The 19,142-nt window shown below is 39.9% G+C and overlaps 1 protein-coding gene across 2 annotated transcripts in view; it reads right to left on the bottom strand.

The window, feature by feature from the left end:
- The window catches only part of clmpb (CXADR like membrane protein b), an 87,965-nt gene that overhangs the window by 15,593 nt on the left and 53,230 nt on the right, over positions 1-19,142 (bottom strand). Inside the window, exons 2-3 of one of the 2 annotated variants that reach the window (XM_027161708.2) lie at positions 5,376-5,533; positions 202-397 (exon numbers count right to left, since the gene is read on the bottom strand). In XM_027161708.2, the coding sequence (XP_027017509.1) occupies positions 202-397; positions 5,376-5,533 (354 nt within the window). Of the gene's footprint in view, positions 1-201; positions 398-763; positions 931-5,375; positions 5,534-19,142 lie in introns of those variants that run through there. The other variant, XM_027161709.2, reaches the window with a different exon arrangement.

The following is a 19,142-nucleotide window of genomic DNA, read 5'->3' as shown; positions in this document are numbered from 1 at the left end:
AGCAACTTTGACCAACCGAAAACAAATAAACAACCCCTCCTCAACGATGCAAGACAAGCCCTAACAATGTGAAGAGCGGTGAAATCAAATCATCAGAAGCAGGAATTAAATTGAAGCGTTATTAGGTGGTCTGGTTAGGAGGAAATGAGGCCTGGAGAGAGATGCTTCCTGGAAACTCAGTGCAGTGGGAGGTGTACTTACCCAGGACCACGAGATTAACCTGGGTCCAAAGATACTTCCCGCCCGTCTTCACTTTGCAGTGGTACTCGCCCGAGTCGCTCAGCTGGAGATCGTTAATCAGAAGAGAGGCATCGCCGTTCAGGTAGTCTGCAGCGAAGGACAGGCGGCCTGCCTGGTTATCATTGGTGTAGACTTCGTTGTTGAAAAACGTGATGATCTGAGAGCGAGAGAGAGAGAGAGAGAGAGAGAGAGAGAGAGAGAGAGAGATAGAGAAACTAAGTTTCCACACAAAGATGTCTTACTGTCCTTGTGTCCAATGATTACTGCAGCTAATAAATGCATAAATGCTATAATACACCCAAATCTAACAGTAAAAATAAATGAATTTTGCAGTCAAATTTCCTCACGAATAAAAATATTGCTCCCCTAAATATTGGTCCCCACAAAGGTAAAAAAAACAAATAAACGTGTTCACACAGAGATACAGTAAATAAATGTTAGTGTGTTTGAACTGCCTAGAGTAACAAAAAGCTAAATAGTAATGCCTGTGTGTATCAGTGCTGCAGTGTTCACCGGCATTTACCTGCACACACAGACACACAGAGGTCACAGGTACAACATAATACCAGTACTTGTTGTTGCATGTGTTTCTTCTGGTTCCACCCAATAACATGCTGGATGGTCTATTTTTTACAATAAATTGCTAGATATGAAAGTGTGTGCGTGCTGTCACTGTGATGTCATTGTGTTGTCACTGTGATGTCATTGTGTTGTCACTGTGATGTCTCTATGTTGTCACTGTGTTATCACTGTGATGTCACTGTGTTGTCACTGTGATGTCACTGTGTTGTCACTGTGTTGTCACTGTGATATCATTGTGTTGTCACTGTGATGCCACTGTGTTTTCACTGTGTTGTCATTACAATGTCACTGTGTTGTCACTGTGTTGTCATTGTGTTGTCAGTGTGATGTCACGGTGTTGTCTTTGTGTTGTCACTGTGATGTCACTGTGATGTCACTGTGTTGTCACTGTTGTCACCGTGTTGTCACCGTGTTGTCACCATGATGTCACGGTGTTGTCACTGTGATGTCCCTGTGATGTCACTGTGTTGTCATTGTGTTCTCACTGTGTTCTCACTGTGTTGTCACCGTGTTGTCACTGTGATGTCACTGTGATGTCACTGTTGTCACCGTGTTGTCGCTGTGTTGTCACTATGATGTCACGGTGTTGTCGTGTTGTCACTGTGTTCTCACTGTGTTGTCTTTGTGTTGTCACCGTGTTGTCTTTGTGTTGTCACTGTGATGTCACTGTGTTGGCAGTGTGATGTCACTGTGTTGTCACAGTGTTGTCTTTTTGTTGTCGCTGTGATGTCACTGTGTTGTCACTGTGATGTCACTGTGTTGTCACCGTGTTGTCTTTGTTTCGTCACTGTGTTGTCATTGTGTTCTTACTGTGTTGTCATTGTGTTGTCACTATGTTCTCATTGTGATGTGACTGTGATATATTTGTGTTGTCACTGTGTTGTCACCGTGTTGTCTGTGTGTTGCCACTGTGATGTCACTGTGATGTCACTGTGTTGTCACTGTGATGTCACTGTGTTGCCACTGTGTTGTCGCCATGTTGTCACCGTGTTGTCACCATGATGTCATGGTGTTGTCACTGTGATGTCATGGTGTTGTCATTGTGTTCTCACTGTGTTTTCACTGTGATGTGACTGTGTTGTTTCTGTGATGTCAGTGTGTTTTCACTGTGATGTCACTGTGTTGTCACTGTGATGTCACTGTGTTGCCACTGTGTTGTCACCGTGTTGTCACCATGTTGTCACCGTGTTGTCACCATGATGTCATGGTGTTGTCACTGTGATGTCATGGTGTTGTCATGGTGTTGTCATTGTGTTTTCACTGTGATGTGACTGTGTTGTTTCTGTGATGTCAGTGTGTTCTCACTGTTGTCACCGTGTTGTCACCGTGTTGTCAGTGTGATGTCACTGTGTTGTCACCGTGTTGTCTTTTTGTTGTCACTGTGATGTCAAGGTGATGTCACTGTGTTGTCACTGTGATGTCACTGTGTTCTCACTGTGATGTGACTGTGTTGTCACTGTGATGTCATTGTGTTCTTACTGTGTTGTCACTGTGTTATTGTGATGTGACTGTGAAGTCACTGTGATATATTTGTGTTGTCACTGTTTTGTCACTGTGATGTCACTGTGATGTCATGGTGTTCTCACTGTGTTGTCATTGTGTTGTCACTGTGATGTCATTGTGTTCTTACTGTGTTGTCACTGTGTTGTCACTGTGTTGTCACCGTGTTGTCACTGTGATGTCACTGTGTTGTCTTTGTGTTGTCAGTGTGTTGTCTTTGTTTTGTCACTGTGATGTCACTGTGTCTCACTGTGTTGTCACTGTGTGGTCATTGTGTTGTCACTGTGATGTCACTGTGTTGTCATTGTGTTCTTACTGTGTTGTCATTGTGTTGTCACTGTGTTGTCATTGTGTTCTTACTGTGTTGTCATTGTGTTGTCACTGTGTTCTCATTGTGATGTGACTGTGATGTCAATGTGATATATTTGTGTTGTCACTGTTTTGTCAACATGTTGTCTTTGTGTTGTCACTGTGTTGTCTGTGTGTTGTCGCTGTGATGAAAAACAAAAAAAGCCCCATAAAAATACTGATGCCTCAAACTGGCAACACACACGCACACACGCACGCACGCACGCACACACACACACACACACACACACACACACACACACACACACACACACACACACACACACACACACACACACACACACACACATAAAACCCTGTGCAGGATAATGCACTGAAAATTCATGTGTCCACTGACCCGGTCATCCACTTTACTGCAATCCCAGAACACATCAGTGAATCCAGACGTTCATTCCTCGCTCTCATAACTACACCACATTACTCTTATTCTCACTGCAGTCACAAAATAATTCATAGTCATTACAGAATAATGTGCCTTACAAGAAATAAAGAAATAATAAGCTGTTTTTTTTTTGGATAGTTGAAAGAGAAGACTTTCTTCCTGCATCTCAGTTGTAGTCAAACCTCTCACAAAACTCAGACAATGATTTATTCATCCCATCACTGTTTCCACCTCGTTCCTAATCAAACTTTCAGACACTGCTTTAATTAACAGGACTTTAAAGTTATCTCCTCATTAAATGTTGCATTAAACGTGAGCCGACTCAGAAGACTGGGAAGCTTTAACTCGGACTCACACCTCTTCTTCCTTTCAGCCGTAGAACTAAACCCCAGTGACGTGAATTGAAAGAGATGATTTATTTTACGTGCACACAGACAGCTCTTTATGACTCTGCGGAAAATAGAGCGTCTTATCCGATGTTTAATTTCATTTGAAATGATAATGTTCTTAGTGACACACTTATTAAGCTTGTTCAGCAGCATTACAGCAGCAGTGCTGACACCAAAACATGATTTAACTGCCTCTGGAATCAGATAAGCAAATATTAGATTAGCCGCTCTTAAAGTCATTATTTCATCCAATTAAAAATGTTGCTCCAAATAGACTTATAGTGACAAATAGTGTAATCAGTATCTGTGTGATAGACAGAGAGAGTGAGACAGCGTGGGATAAAGATGTAGGCATTCGTTTGACAGCCATATGGCTCCAGGTGGATCTGTCTTCAGGTTTGTTTGTGAAGCCATGGAGAAAGCAGATTTGGCCTGTGGAAGGACAGCTGAGTGGAACGAGAGACAGAACGAAATGGAATCAAGTAAACAAGAAGAAGAGAGAGAGAGAAAAAAAGAAGAAACATGCAAGAGCAAAACAAGAAGAGTGCGACAATGACATGAGTGTAGCTCTTTCTGTCAAAGCAAAGCGCCGAGGAAAAGAGAGTGGATGCTGGCAGATAAAGCAGGTGAGATAAAGCCGATGATAGATAAGAAAAAGACGAGTGAATATGTAATAATAAGTAAATGATTAGCCATCTAAACATGATCAACCTAACTGTTTAATTCCTCTTCATTTCCTTAACTATTTTCCCCCCAGAGGCCAAAAAATTTGTAGTATTTCTGTTTTTCTCTAAAATACTAGGAGTGATATACAGGTATATAGAAAAAGTCTGAAAACTTTTTTCTTCCACATAGATTTTTCTATCTTCAAAGTAACTGCTGATATCAAACCCATTTCTGCTCTCTGAGATGCCCCAAAGTTCTTGTCCATAAGCATGTAAAACATTTTTTGAAGTACAATGTTTTGAAGACGTTTATCTTCAACCACTAAAATTCGGTATAAGGTTATAAACAGAGAGAAACACACACATCTCACACCGAAAGACAATGAGTCCTGAGCACCAGAGTACTGGTAAAAAGGTTAAATTAAGGAATCATCAATGTTAATAAGAAAGACTTGCCTGTAATGCAAACTTACTAAGCATTACAAAGCACTAACACTGGAGACTCCTTCCATAAATGTTGAACATAGAGAACTAGAAAACAACTAGAAAAAAAAAAACATCACCACATCAAAAATTACATATACAGTATTCTTTCATTCATTTTCTACCGCTTATCCGAACTACTCGGGTCACGGGGAGCCTGTGCCTATCTCAGGCGTCATCAGGCATCAAGGCAGGATACACCCTGGACAGAGTGCCAACCCATCGCAGGGCACACACACTACAGACAATTTTCCAGAGATGCCAATCAACCAACCATGCATGTCTTTGGACCGGGGGAGGAAACCGGAGTACCCGGAGGAAACCCCCGAGGCACGGGGAGAACATGCAAACTCCACACACACAAGGCGGAGGTGGGAATCGAACCCCCAACCACGGAGGTGTGAGGCGAACGTGCTAACCACTAAGCCACCGTGCCCCATATATACAGTATTTCTTTGTTAAATAAGAACATATTTAAAAAAAAATCTTTTAAAAGTCTGGTCTCCAAAAAATCTCATGCTGATCATCATTTCTAATGTGATCGATGGCACATTAAGAGGAAACAGGTATTTTAATTCGTTCATGTGGAGCATGAACGTTCCTGTGAATATAACATATTAGAACGAGTGCATTGATATAAACCTGTGATCTGGAGCTGGAACTACTGTCAGAGTTGCTGTTAATACATGTTGACCAATCAGAATGAAGTATTTAACAGCGATGTGGTATAAATAAAAGTGAATAGAGTTAATAAAATGGAGTTACCACGCGCTGTTTGAAGCTGGGTTTCTGCAGAATCCACTCGATGTCCAGCGTCTGTCCGTTTGACTGCCGGAACTGGTGATGACACGGCAGCGTCGCGTTGTCCCCAACAACCTTCTTCATTTCTGTCTGAGCCCCAACAGAGAGCACGCTGAGCAGCACTGAACAAATCACACACACACACACACACACACACACACACACACACACATAGAAGGATGCTAAGAATGGTTGAATACTTAAAGAGAGGCTCTTATTGCTGCACTGACACTTAAATCCCTTTATATCATTATACAGTATATTACTATGTTTGGAACAGCGCAGGAGATGATAACACCACCCAAAAAAAAAGAGGATGATCTCGAAACACAACTCCAAAACAGATATCTGGAATCTCGAGTATCCAGCCTTACTCAGCTGGCTGTGCTTTAATTATATTATGCTAATTAAATGTGCACATTTAGTGATGTGATGCTCATGTGATTGAGATCGGTGCCTGGACATACAGGATGTAATGAGACCATCAGCATCTACGGAGAGTAACCTTATTGAAAAGATGCAGCACTCGGACCCCTGTTCACAAAGACAAATACACATACATTTGGTCTACAGAAACGTGGGAATAATATGATACAGATATAAAAATGAACCATTTGACTTCCTATGCAAAGGACAAGGACATTTTGCGTGTAGGCTTACATCCATTTGTCCTTTTCCAAGGACAAATCAATACAAGGTTCGTCTGAACGATCACCTTTCTATCCCGATGGGAGCGGTGTGTTCCAGTAGTGACTCCATCCCCATCGAGTGGAAATGGAAATGTAGTACGGTTGAGTGGTCTTAGCTTGTAACCTTGTTTCTTATTCTAGGTCTCTTTATTGCCATACATACTGGGTGACATCCACATTTGCACCATGTTCTCCCAACAACTCCTGATGCCTGGAAATACTGGAAACCTGATGCCTGTAGTCTTTCTACCACTAAACTCTTATATGTTATTTGTTTTTGTAACTAAGGGACCATTTCAAGCCTGCACTGTGCACTTCTAATGGCTCAACTGGTTAAGGCTCTCGGTTGTTGATCGGAAGATTGTTCAAGGCCCAGCAAGTGCCCCTGCACTCTGACCCCAATCTCCTCATTTGGGGTATGTGAAGAAAAGAATTCCACTGTGCTGTAATGTATATGTGGTGATAATAAAGGCTTTCCTGCCCCGTCCTATTAGCATAATATCCAGCCTATATTTACTTTAGTTGCTGCAAACATGCCATCAATTAGGAGCTGTATGACTATTCATTTCTACGAGTTGAATGATTTTAATAATTCTAATAGTAATAAGATCAATCAGGACATCACTATTTTAGGCTGTTTTATAAGTACAGATAAATGTGAATAAACAACAACAAAAGCATCAAACTATGTTTTAATTAACTGTCACACTCAAGCTACTTATAACATCTCCTGCTTCAGTGCTTTTTCAGTCAACACTGTTAGTGATGAAAATAAATAAATGTGGAAAAAAAATACATTTGAATAATAAATCAGTCAGAATTCCTGTACACACAATTCTACATTTAAGCATAACAGCGATATGGATGTGATAACGTTAAAAAAAATAAACTTATATAGTCCTTAGTATTACACCATTTACATTTGTCTTTCAAGTACTTGAGCAAATTGGGAATGTATTTATGGAGAGCTCTCACTTCCTGCTTCGCCTTCGTTACATATCATGCACCTCAAGACGTCGAAGTTTATTTCGGGTTTGCTGTCATTGTAAGAAATATTTTTCAGTAACAGAGCTTTGAGTCAACAGGCTACAAAAAAAATAAATAAATAAATAAAAAAAAAGACAAAGTCTATCAAGATCAAGAATTCTGTCAGGCTTGTGAATCAGAGAGCGCTAGCATTAGCATTTTCATCAGGTCTTGGGTGACTAAAGCATTTCCTCTGGCTAAGTAATAAAGGGGATCAAAAGTTCAATACAGAATGTTGCTTTTTTCCCCCAGTATTTAAACTGATGGACTACATGAATTAATCCATGGTATTTTTTTTCTGTAGATGAACTAGCACATGGTTTTATAACTGTCTACCTCAAAAACTAGCCTAAACTCATGCAATGTTATTTCAGATAAACTGCATATTTAAAAAACACCAGTCAAAAGCAAAATCAAGTTTGATTAATGTTTGCATAAGTAATGTTACAGTAGCTAGCTCAAATCGGACTACAGGGATGCTAGGCTAATTTTATTCCTGCCTGTGATGTAGCGCTGGATGCGGACAGCTTTAGGTTTAAGCTCCCTCGGGAACAGAAAGAATACCTGATTTTCCCCACCTGATGAATAGAGATAAAAAAGTGCAAGCAATGCACCATCGCTTTGAGTGTTTGTGTGCAGATTCAGCAGATATTTATAAAGCTCTGGTATTAGCATAAGTACAGCACTTAATCTTGGGGACAGCCTTGCCACAGTAACACAATAGTGTCTGAAACAGAGCCAACAGCAGTGCGTTCAGCTTGTGACATTTTCTCTACACAAACTCCGTGACATTTTGCGACGATGCTATAAACTCTTAGCAGAGATCATCTTAACGCTTGATAATGACTGACATGCTGGATGAATCGGAAGGTCATGGGTTCAAATCCCTCATATATATATAGACAGCAACTACATTTACTTTATTACATTTGCAAATGTAGCTTTTTTATGAATAGGCTATGCAGATAAAATACATTTTACCTCCTCTTTATTTAGTCAGTAGTTCAGTAATGTATGGATTTAAACTGAGACTGCTTTTCACTCTTATAAATATGTACAGCTCCAGGATCCTGCCTTTGATCCACTAATGCCTTTGATCTGTGTGTGTGTGTGTGTGTGTGTGTGTGTGTGTGTGTGTGTGTGTGTGTGTGTGTGTGTGTGTGTGTGTGTGTATATGCTCCATGTTTGTATAAGGATTTTCATCCATCCATCCATCCATCCATCCATCCATTTTCTGTACTGCTTATCATACACAGGGTCATGAGGAGCCTGGAGTTTATCCACATCTGGGGTACATCACAGGGTACAAGTGGGAAAGTGGTAGTTCAGTGTTCGAAGTGTTGGACTTCTGGTAGTGAGTTTGAATCCCGGGGCCACCAAGCTGCCACTGCTGGGCCCCTGAGCAAGGCCCTTAACGATCAATTGCACAGCTGTATAATGTACATGAATAAAAGCCTTTATTTTGTCACATTTTTATTACAGAACAGTGAAATTCTGTCTTTACAGAGTGCAGGGTCAAACATGATACAGCAACCCTGGAGCAGTGAGGGTTAAGTGCCTTGCTGAAAAGCCCAACGGTTGCAGCGTAGCAGGGCTGGGGCTTGAACCCTGATCACATGCCTTTGGACTGGGGAGGAAACCAGAGTACCCAGAGGACTCCCTGAAGCACAAGAAGGACCTGTAAGCTCCACGGACCCAATACAGACTACTAGTACATATTACACTATTAGATTACATTTGTCTTGATAAAAAAACGTGCTCTGGAATCCACAGTTTCATCTAAAGAAGTATAAGGAGAACCTGTGGAGCTCTGCATAACAAGGTCGTTATCACAAGTCACATTAGGGTGATATTTGTGCTTTATATGTGCCATTAGGAGACACGTCTCTTTTTTTTCTTTGCCAGCATGAAGCTGAGTGAATAGCATGACTCAGCAGACTGCAGCAGAGTGGAGCTTCCTCTGCATCCAATCCTGCTCATGACTTTTTAATGCCTCTCCTGGACCCACATTTATTTTACGCACTCTGTGTTACTAATCGCTAATACGCCTTTCCATCACCGACAACAGGTGGTTTCTTTAAATTCATGGGAAGATACAATTCCAGAGCTGATTTAGCTAAGTTTTAGCACTCTCACCTCTCTTTCATCTTTCTCCCTCATCTTTGCAAAGGTCTTAGTAACCGATTCACTTCATCCAGGGTACATTAATTGATACCTCAGCAATTCCTGGAAGCCTGCGAATTGGAAATCGATTGAACGTCCTTCTTTAAAGACATCAAAATTCTTTTCATGAGTCAAAGAACAAGCAAGAGGATGATACATGATCGATTTGCTGTGGGTATACGATACCGGGATTAACATAATTTTGATTTAAAGACATGGTTCAGCGTTTCTCTACACACCTGTTGCATGTTCAAGCTAAATTATACGAGGGGTTTTAAAGCTCCTTTACCATTGTACGGTCTTGCATTATGCTTATAATGAATAGTTTCATTAGTAAATTTGGGTCAGTGATGACTGAAGAGATTAAGGCTCTGGGTTGTGGACTGGGTTGTATTGATGTGGATCGGATTTCAAGCCCCAGCACTGCCAAGCTACTACTGTTGGGCCCTTGAGCAAGGCCCTTAACCCTCAGGTTAGGTGTTGTATCATGGCTGACCGGCACTCTGACCCCGACCCTTGTGAAAACAGGGTTTCAAGCTGCTGTAATGTGTATGTGATAAAATTAAGGCTTCTGCTTCTTCTAATTACATCAATAATGCACACTAATGCATGCAGGGTTGGGGGTTCGATTGCAGCTTCTCTCTATACTTCAGAAGGTTTCTTCTGGGTAATCTGGTTTCCTCCCCCAGTCCAAAGGAAAAACATGTGCTGTTGACTACAGTATATGATATCACTAAATTGTTCAAGTGTGTATGTGTGTGTGAGATGGGTTGGTAACCCTTCCACCCCACTGGTACCACCCCTTCTGCCCAGAGTCCTCTGGGATAGACTCCAGGCTCCACATGACCCTGTGTAGGATAAGCGGTAGAGAAAATGGATCGTTGGATGTGTGGATGAATGGAAATCCTTATGCTAACATTGTACACAGACACACAGAATATATTGGGCTTAGGATCAAATCCAGGTCGCTAAAGTTCTATGTATTTAAGCATATTTAAGGAAGAGTGAAACCTTAAGGGCCGTAATGGATTTAGCCAGGTTAAAAATTTTTGAGGTGCAGTGTTCTTCCACTCACACGAGTGCAGAAAGTTTCCAAAAAGTAAAAAAGAACAAGAGTATCCTTTGTGTGTTTGTGTGTGTGTGTGTGTGTGTGTGTGTGTGTGTGTGTGTGTGTGTGTGTGTGTGTGTGAGTGACGAAAATGTTCGTTCACTATGCAGTCAGGGGCGTCTGGATTTTTTTGCCTGTCGAAAGTTTCAGACAGTCTACAAATAAACCATAACCAGTTGCGAGTGCACATTAAAATATTCTTAACCACAATGTTAAGATTTCGATTCCTGGAATAAAATCTGAATTTAATTTGGAACAAAAACTTAACTTAGTCGTCCGCTTGGGGAAATGTAATGTCCAGGCCGATGAGCTGTAGCCAGCAGAGGGGTGTGTAGGGAAGGGGAAGTTTAATGCTTCACACGTGTGTCAACATGGGCTGATGGGCTGTCCGATGACACACACACACACACACACACACACACACACACACACACACACACACACACACACACACACACACACACACACACACACAGAGCTGACTCATTTGGCTTGGCTCTACATTTTGTGTGCACATGTGGCCACATGGTTGATTGAGAAAAAACATGTTTTGCATATTTGCAGGTTGCTTTAACCTTGTGAGGGTATGAGTAATATCATCCACCTTTCCTCCCTTCCCTTCCTTCTTCTCTCTCCCTTTTTGCACTGTTTGTCCTCTCCTCTGACTGGTCCGTGTGTCTACCACACCTTCTGTGAATATCCAAGCTGTATCGGGTTCTGAGCTTGAGAAAATAACAACTCTGTGGGAACTCAGGAGAAAGTGGACAACGAAAAAGAGAATGAAGAAAAAGAGAAAATAGTCTGCAATAGACAGAGAGTGAGAGAGAGAGAGAGAGAGAACTAAAGAGAGGGACAGAGTTTCTATATGAGTGCCCCAGGGGAAATTGTGCTGCAGTAAATCCCTCCTACAATCTTATTATAGAGCATCTCTCCATCCCACTGTACCCGATTTACCAGCCTGCCCTTCATCACCACCATCACTATCCTCTCTATCCAGCCTCGTTCCTTTACAACACACAGCGTCTGCAGTTCAGACAGTAATATAGCAAACCCGCTGGATCAATTTTACACATTATATTCCCTCACAGTGCTCCTATGTAGTGCAGAGATCATTGATAGTTAGTGCACCTACAGTACAACTGACAAAACTATTATAAATTAACATGTTTACATAATTGAAGCCTGATTTTCACTGATTTTCACTTGAAGTCTGATTTTTGCAACGTTGTGCCGTTTGAAATGAACACAACACAACTACGTGCAACTGCGTGCTAACGTGTTACATCCTTAAGTTACCGTGTTCTGATTATGTCATCAATTAGCCTAATCCAGACTTGTCCAGAAACATCAACATTCTTCCCAGGAAGTTTTTTCTTTATTTTCCACATAATTTCAAAGATTTTTTTTTATCTTTTTTTAAATACAACATCACCCAATACATCAAGTTGTAACAATTGTCAAATAAACGTAATAAAATTTAATGTTGGTCAAATTATGAGCCTTTGTTATAGCTTCGTTATTGAGAAAAGTAGGTAAAGTATAAAAGTTTTAAAAAGTCAGTAAGGAGTATATAGCTGTAAGCAGGCCCAGCTCCAGATATGAGATAAAAGGTGGGCCAAGTGATATTCCAGGTGGGCCGGTCGGTTGGGGGTTCCTTTAATACTTTAATCCCTCCTGTCTATAGTTTTAATACCATATATTAAGATAATTGTTAGGGTTGTTTGTTATTGTTGTGTTTGTGTTTTCTTCATTTTTAATATTTTTTGTACATATTTTGGAACTATTTAGTAGCTTTATATATAAAAAGGGTTAACATGTTTATCTTTACATTCTCTCTTTTTGCATTTGTAATATTATTTTGACCCCTTAACAGATCTTGTATCAATTAAGTAACTTTAGATTTGATAAATAGCGACAATTCAACTAAAACAAACTTGTTACTTGAGTGAAGCATGAACTAAGAATTGGGTTTATTCTTGTAATGTTTTGTTAAAAAGGGACAGTTCTTTTAAAATAACTTTACATCAAGTAGAACAAACCTGTATATGTTGTATTTTATTAGGCTATATAGTGTGTTAGTCAAGTTCACTAACAGTTCTAATTTACTAAGTGTGACTGTCGTTTATTGCTTTATCCATTTACCACAAAGGTTGAATGAATGTGAATGAATGAGCTAAGTCTGTGTCTGTCTAGGAGGGGGAAAAGGGGGTTGGGCGGAAATTAGAAAATAACGTATCTCGAGCTGAATTGAATATTGCACCAATTTTGTGATTGGCTGTTATGTGGTGTGGGGCCAAGGTGGGCCAGGCCTCTGATTGGGTGGGCCAGGCCCACTCTGGCCCCCCCGTGGAGCCGGGCCTGGCTGTAAGCGTTTCGAACTGACAGTAGCATGTGCTGAGGGGGCGGGGCTTTGTGTGGGGCTGCTGCATTGTCCATTGGCTGTAGGCCAATCAGAAGTTAGAAATCATGCTGGTATTTTCTGTTATTTTTCCCTTTGGTTAAAATAAAGAAGGCAATCTTTGATTGGATGGGCAAGACACAAATTTGCGTGGGCTAAGCCCAGGTTTCATGGAAAGTCTCTGGTTGTGGAAAAAAAATAAATTTTAACCGCCTTGGAGCTCATTTTCTGCAACTCATTATGTCTTATCAGGCAGTTTTATATTATCCTTAGTTGATCTTTTTGGGAAGAATTTCTTTATTTATTCATTCTGAAGTGAATGAGAGAGTGTGTGTGTGTGCCCTGCGATGGGTTGGCACTCCGTCCAGGGTGTATCCTGCATATATACAGTAGTATACATGGTTATTGTCTGAAAGTTTATGGGAATTGTGTGAAAGTTAAAGGGAAGAGAAAAAGATTATAAAAATACGATATTTCACAGCTATTTAAAAAAAAAAAAGAGATTCATTTTCAGTGCCAAATGTTTGCTGCATGAATTCTTTTTTTGCTTTAAAACAACAACAAAAGAATCCTTCACTTTTTTCTTTCTCTCACTTCTCCTGCCACTTGTTCATTCTTATAAACATGCTAGAGGAATTGAATTGAAATTGCCCTGGTTTTATTTTATCCCTCTAATGGATTAATGGAAGGCGAAGTCACCGTGAGTGATGTGTGATGGAGCAATGACAGAGGACAGTAGCTGTGCCGCTTCAGCGTGACACTGATTTATAAGCTAAGCTCTCTTTATTACACTTAAAGCCAGCGAAGGTTAACGTATCGACGGGAGCCGGGCATGGTTTTATTCCACGTGCTGCAAATGCGCACAAACACACACAAAGAGTCTGGTTGTACCTAAACATACATTTGTCTGCACTAATTCAATATGAGTGTCATTTGGATGATGTAAACATGTACATAAACCTCGAAGGACATACTGTCAAGTCCAAAAGTTTGCAAACTTGTAGGACAAAAGGAAGGAGATAGAAATGTAATATATTGTAGTCCATGCAGGACATGTATTACATGCTTCTCAGTTTTCTCCCCCTTTGTATATTCTGCACAACTTTTTACAGATTCTCTCAAATAAATAAGCAGAGGTTCTGATTTATCTTATTTATAAATATGTTATATGTGTTATGTTTCATTATACAGCTACTACTATACATTTTGCATACAATTTTTCCAATGAAAAGACATGAGGGATGTGAATCTTTGGCCATAACACATGGATTTGTATATGCACTCATATGCGTTAGACAAACGCAATGAAAACAATAAAAGTGCACATTTATTCATTTCCCAGAAGCCTGTATGTTTCCCAGAATATATATAATTATGAAAATTTTAAAAGAAACAAAAATGTTTCTTCAGTTATCGTATGGTTCTGGTTGTTGTATTAATAAATCAATCCTTGATTTATTAATAAAAACATAAAGAAAGGCAAATACCTGGAACTGTAGAAATATCACTGAAACAAAAGCACAATCATAAATAAACAATGTAGAGCAGAAAACCGAACATGACACAACTCTTCTACACAAAGCAGACATGCTATAAACAATGATCCAATAAAAGAGTCAATAGAAAACCACATTATGCACAGGTGGAGACAAACAATTCACAATAAACAGCGATACACATTCCAGCGCCCCCTAGTCGTCTGGCATGGTAACGTCGCAGTCACCTGCTGTCTGAAAAGCATTGAAATTTTGAAGGTGTTTCAAATATTCTAAACTATATATAAAAATTCTTTATACGGTTATCCAACAGAGGAATAAACATGCGTCTCACGGTGAAAGCCAACTTCCAAAGCGTCCTTACTCAATTTTATATCTGATTGACAAATGACATACAGCCTAAGGGATTATGGTTAATAATCTTAACACATTGTAACACCTAATCCGTTGATATTAGTTTAAGTATTACAATGAATGAAAGAACTCAGCAGACCAATTTTACTCACGAGTCAAGTGTATTAAAGAGTTAACCTGCATATGAAAATCCTAAACTACACCAACAATCACCACACCAAGAATCCCACAGTTTACAATAAAGCAATATTTCCCCCCAATGTACAGTCTTTGGTTTCTTTTAAACGTCTTCTTTGCATAGTCTTTGTAAAGCAATGAAACATCCACCATTCTCCGAACACAAACCCTGATTGAGTCTAGACCTATTACGTTCCTCAACCGGGGTACAAAGGCCCAAACCACCATGAGGCAAGCTGCTCCAAAGGAGATGGCATTCACAAAATTCCAGTGGTTTCCTTACCACGACGTAAAGTGGGCGTGTTTCTGGAGGTCTTGGAAAAACGCCCTCTTTCAAAAAAAAAAGAGCGTACCTACGATGGATAATGAAGGACAAAACAGTCATACAGGTAGATTTTATATTTTATATCTATTATGCTTTATTATCTTACAGTTAAGCTATTTTCGAAAACAAATAAACAACCAAAAACTACGGTTAGGGTTAGGGTTAGATTATCAAACAGGCCACGCCTACCCGATGACGCAATATCTGTTACGTTGTTCTGAAATCCCTGGAAATAAGTGCATCCCCAAAGGAGATAGAGACTTATCTTCCTGCCTGACTCCTTCTTTGTTACCTTAAATAGGGCTTTTCTGTATCACCTGGACAGATCGCCCCCCCTACTGCTCAGGTAGGTAATTACATAGCTGCATTAAGAGTACTCCTGGTACATGAGTAACAGGGAAACTGTTACAACATTATAATCTACACATTATAAATAATCTAAACACATCTAACCCAACGAATGAATCCTTGTTCTGGATGAAAAGAGATCCCACTAGGGGGCAGTATAGAGCATTAAACTCTGAACCAGAACCTCAGCTACTGACAAATATTTATTTATTAACAAGCTGGAATTTGGACTTTTAACATTTTGCTCTATATATTTTGGACTGTGAATAATAGACAGAAGCATTGTCATATTATGATCGAGCAGAAAAAGTGCAGCGATAGAGATGAACCGTGGTTTATTTTTATGACGAGAACATAACAAAATGTCACTTGACATGGTACTAACCAAAAACGAGAGCACTTGAAAACTAGGTAACACGGCTAAAACAAAAACAGGATCAAAAAAACAAAAAACTACGTAAGGACTTATGTGAAACTTGAGAAATATACAAGATATAATCACATGACGGTAAACAGCAGTACACCTGCCAGCGCTCACCTCCCCAGTGCTCCGGCAGGTAACATGTTCCAAGCAAGTTACAGCTCTTATACATTAAATAGAATTTTTGATGTTGTTGAGAACGAGTTAATTATTATAGCTGACGATCCTGACAAGCCATGCTATGTATCTTTTGTTATTGAGACCGCATGGCATTACACCCACGTCACAGTGAGTTTGACCTTCCATTTTCTCTAAAGTGTGTCTAGACTGAACAATTAAATCAACATGAGCATTACAGCAGCTGAGCTTTCTCGATCTGTTTTTACGACCTGATTCACAACCACAACCAGCTTCAAGTCATATGACACTAGTTCAAATAAATACAACATCAAAACTCATCATCAAAACATGTTTAGGGTCGTGTAGAAGTACAAACTAGTCAGCAAAACTGTGCCAAGGTCCCCAAGACGCCCAGAACATCCTAGTAGCGTAAACCATCACTAAGAAAATGAATGTGCTTTTAAAGGCAAAACTGATTGTTTGTTTTTCATCTAAAACATGATGAATCCCAAACGCCTTCCAATTTACTGCACACACATTCTACATCATATTAATATTGTAGACTCTGGCTAGGAGATCGTTAGCAATCCATGCATAGAAAAAAAGCCTTTTTTTTTTTTTTTATAAATTTACTAACAGCTTACATACATAATAAAAGAATACAAATACAAATAAAATGTCATTATTGATGCATTTATTCAGAGCTTTCATCCTACACAAAGCAACAAAACAAAACAAAAACGGTTATTCAGCCACAGTTAGACTTCTATTTAAATATATAGATACTCATATGAGCTGAGTAACACTGAAACAGAAATAAATAAGCCTTTTTTTTGCCTTGAAATGCGTAAATAGGATAAACTTTTCTGGTATTTGAAATCTGTGATTAGTTTTGACATCCGTTTAGTTATTCACTGGCAGCTCAGTATATGTGTATATGATGTATATTTATATACTAAAAAAAAAAATCAGTGAAGAAATTCCTCCTCTGCAGTAAAATCACACACACACACACACACACACACACACACACACACACACACACACACACACACACACACACACACACACACACACGGGAGCAGTAAGGTAAAGGGGATACATCCCTGGCAGTGGTTTTGTGTGTGTCTGTGTATGTGTAATAGAGTTTGAGAGAAAAAAAAAAAACGAGAAATCCAGAAAATGTGAAGGCAGCGAGTGTGAGAACCGTGAGAAAGCGTGACAGTGTGAGAAGAAGTGAGATAGAGTGCAGGGTTTATGACTCGTGGCTGTGTAAAAGCTTCAGCACTAATGGCGTAGTGGTGTGAATAATTAAGGTGTGTGTCCTTACTGTGTGTCATTAAAGAGATGAACATCTCCAAGTATTCCACAACACGGAGTTTAAAGCGTGTTAAAGTCACTTCAGTTACGTTCAGCAATACACCATGACAATGACATCGGCTGAGCAGCTGGACGGGTTTATAGACAAGCAGTTCTGGGAAGTGGTGAACTGGGAATTGGGAAGATGAGACCATTAAATGATCAAACACAAAAGATGCTGTCAAATATTCTTCAAGATTTCAGTCTTAAATAGACACAAAACAAAAACAACAAACAAGGAAAAAAAGTCCTACAATCAGCAATAAGAATCCTCATATCTAGATTGATTCCATGTTAATTCTCATTGTTTTGTTGCTGCACGTCTCAGATTTTGTTCGTTACATATAAGTGAAGTGACATATGGCTAAGTACAGTGACCCATACTCAGAATTCGTTCTCCACATTTAACCGTTCCAAAGTCCAAACACTCCGTGAACACACACCCGGAGCAGTGGGAAGCCATTTATTCTGCGGCACCTGGGGAGCAGTTGAGGGGAATTCGGTGCCTTGCTCAAGGGCACCTCAGTCGTGGCCGGCCCGAGACTTGAACCCACAACCTTCGGGTTACGAGTCAGACTCTCTAACCCTCAGCCACGACTGCCAATGACTTGTTGCTTATGACCTTAAACCAAAGTCTGTAAGCATTTTGGCTGAATTAAACATAGCATCACATTTTTTTCTACTTCCTTTAGAATGATTTTGTAACTTGCAGGGATCGAAGCAACAGATACAACAAAACATAACAAAACCTTAAACACACTCGAACGTACCATGCTGACTGACGACCACAAAGACTTCACGGCAAGCTTACATAGAGCCGTGCATCAAGGGAACATAAGGTACGCCTGAAAAAGCTGGAAAACCTTAAGGAAGGTATAATGGGAATAATGGGAACCATGGGAATAATGGGAATAAAGACAATAATACATAAATAAACCATTTGCCAGCACCCCGATGTGTGTGAGTGAATGAGAGTGTGTGTGTGTGCCCTGCGATGGGTTGGCCAGGGTGTATCCTGCCTTGATGCCCAATGATGCCTGAGATAGGCACAGGCTCCCCGTGACCCGAGGTAGTTCGGATAAGTGGTAGAAAATGAATGAATGAATGAAACATTCAGAGGTTTGAGCAGACAATGGAATTCAGGATATTGACCAAATTTAACAATATTTAAAAAAGTGCAGTATTTTGGCATGCCCAGGCGTTGGTGTTCAGACTCACTAGAATATTTTAAAAATTGTCTGAAACCTGTTTAAAATGTTGTCATTTTATGTTCCAAGCTGCAATGTCCTGTCAAACTTCCTGTGGCTGGGAACAATATTTCAGTGGATATTAAATCCTAAACATGGCTTTTCATATAAGACTTTTTTTATTAGAAATATATTTCATTTTTCACGGGGGTGAAAATCTGTGATGTTAGAATTCAGTCAAAATACTTGACAGACTTAGGTTTTATGTCACAAGTACAATTACATGCTGTATTTTATGGAGAGAGAGATAGATAGATAGATAGATAGATAGATAGAGAGAGAGAGAGAGAGAGAGAGAGAGAGAGAGAGAGAGAGAGAGAGAGAGAGAGAGAGAGAGAGAGAGAGAGATGGTCATGTTGTCTAGGCAGAAGAGATGTCAGTTACAGTGACACAAGCCAATCATGGGCATCAGTAAGGTTTCAGTGATCAATTCCTTCAGGAAAACAATGGATGAAGGAAACAAAGACACCCGATTCGGAAGCATCACATGGCGCTGGGTT

This window comes from Tachysurus fulvidraco, chromosome 13 (assembly GCF_022655615.1).
Source record: "Tachysurus fulvidraco isolate hzauxx_2018 chromosome 13, HZAU_PFXX_2.0, whole genome shotgun sequence".
Lineage (NCBI taxonomy): Eukaryota > Metazoa > Chordata > Actinopteri > Siluriformes > Bagridae > Tachysurus > Tachysurus fulvidraco.
This window is presented reverse-complemented; position numbering and strand designations above follow the sequence as displayed.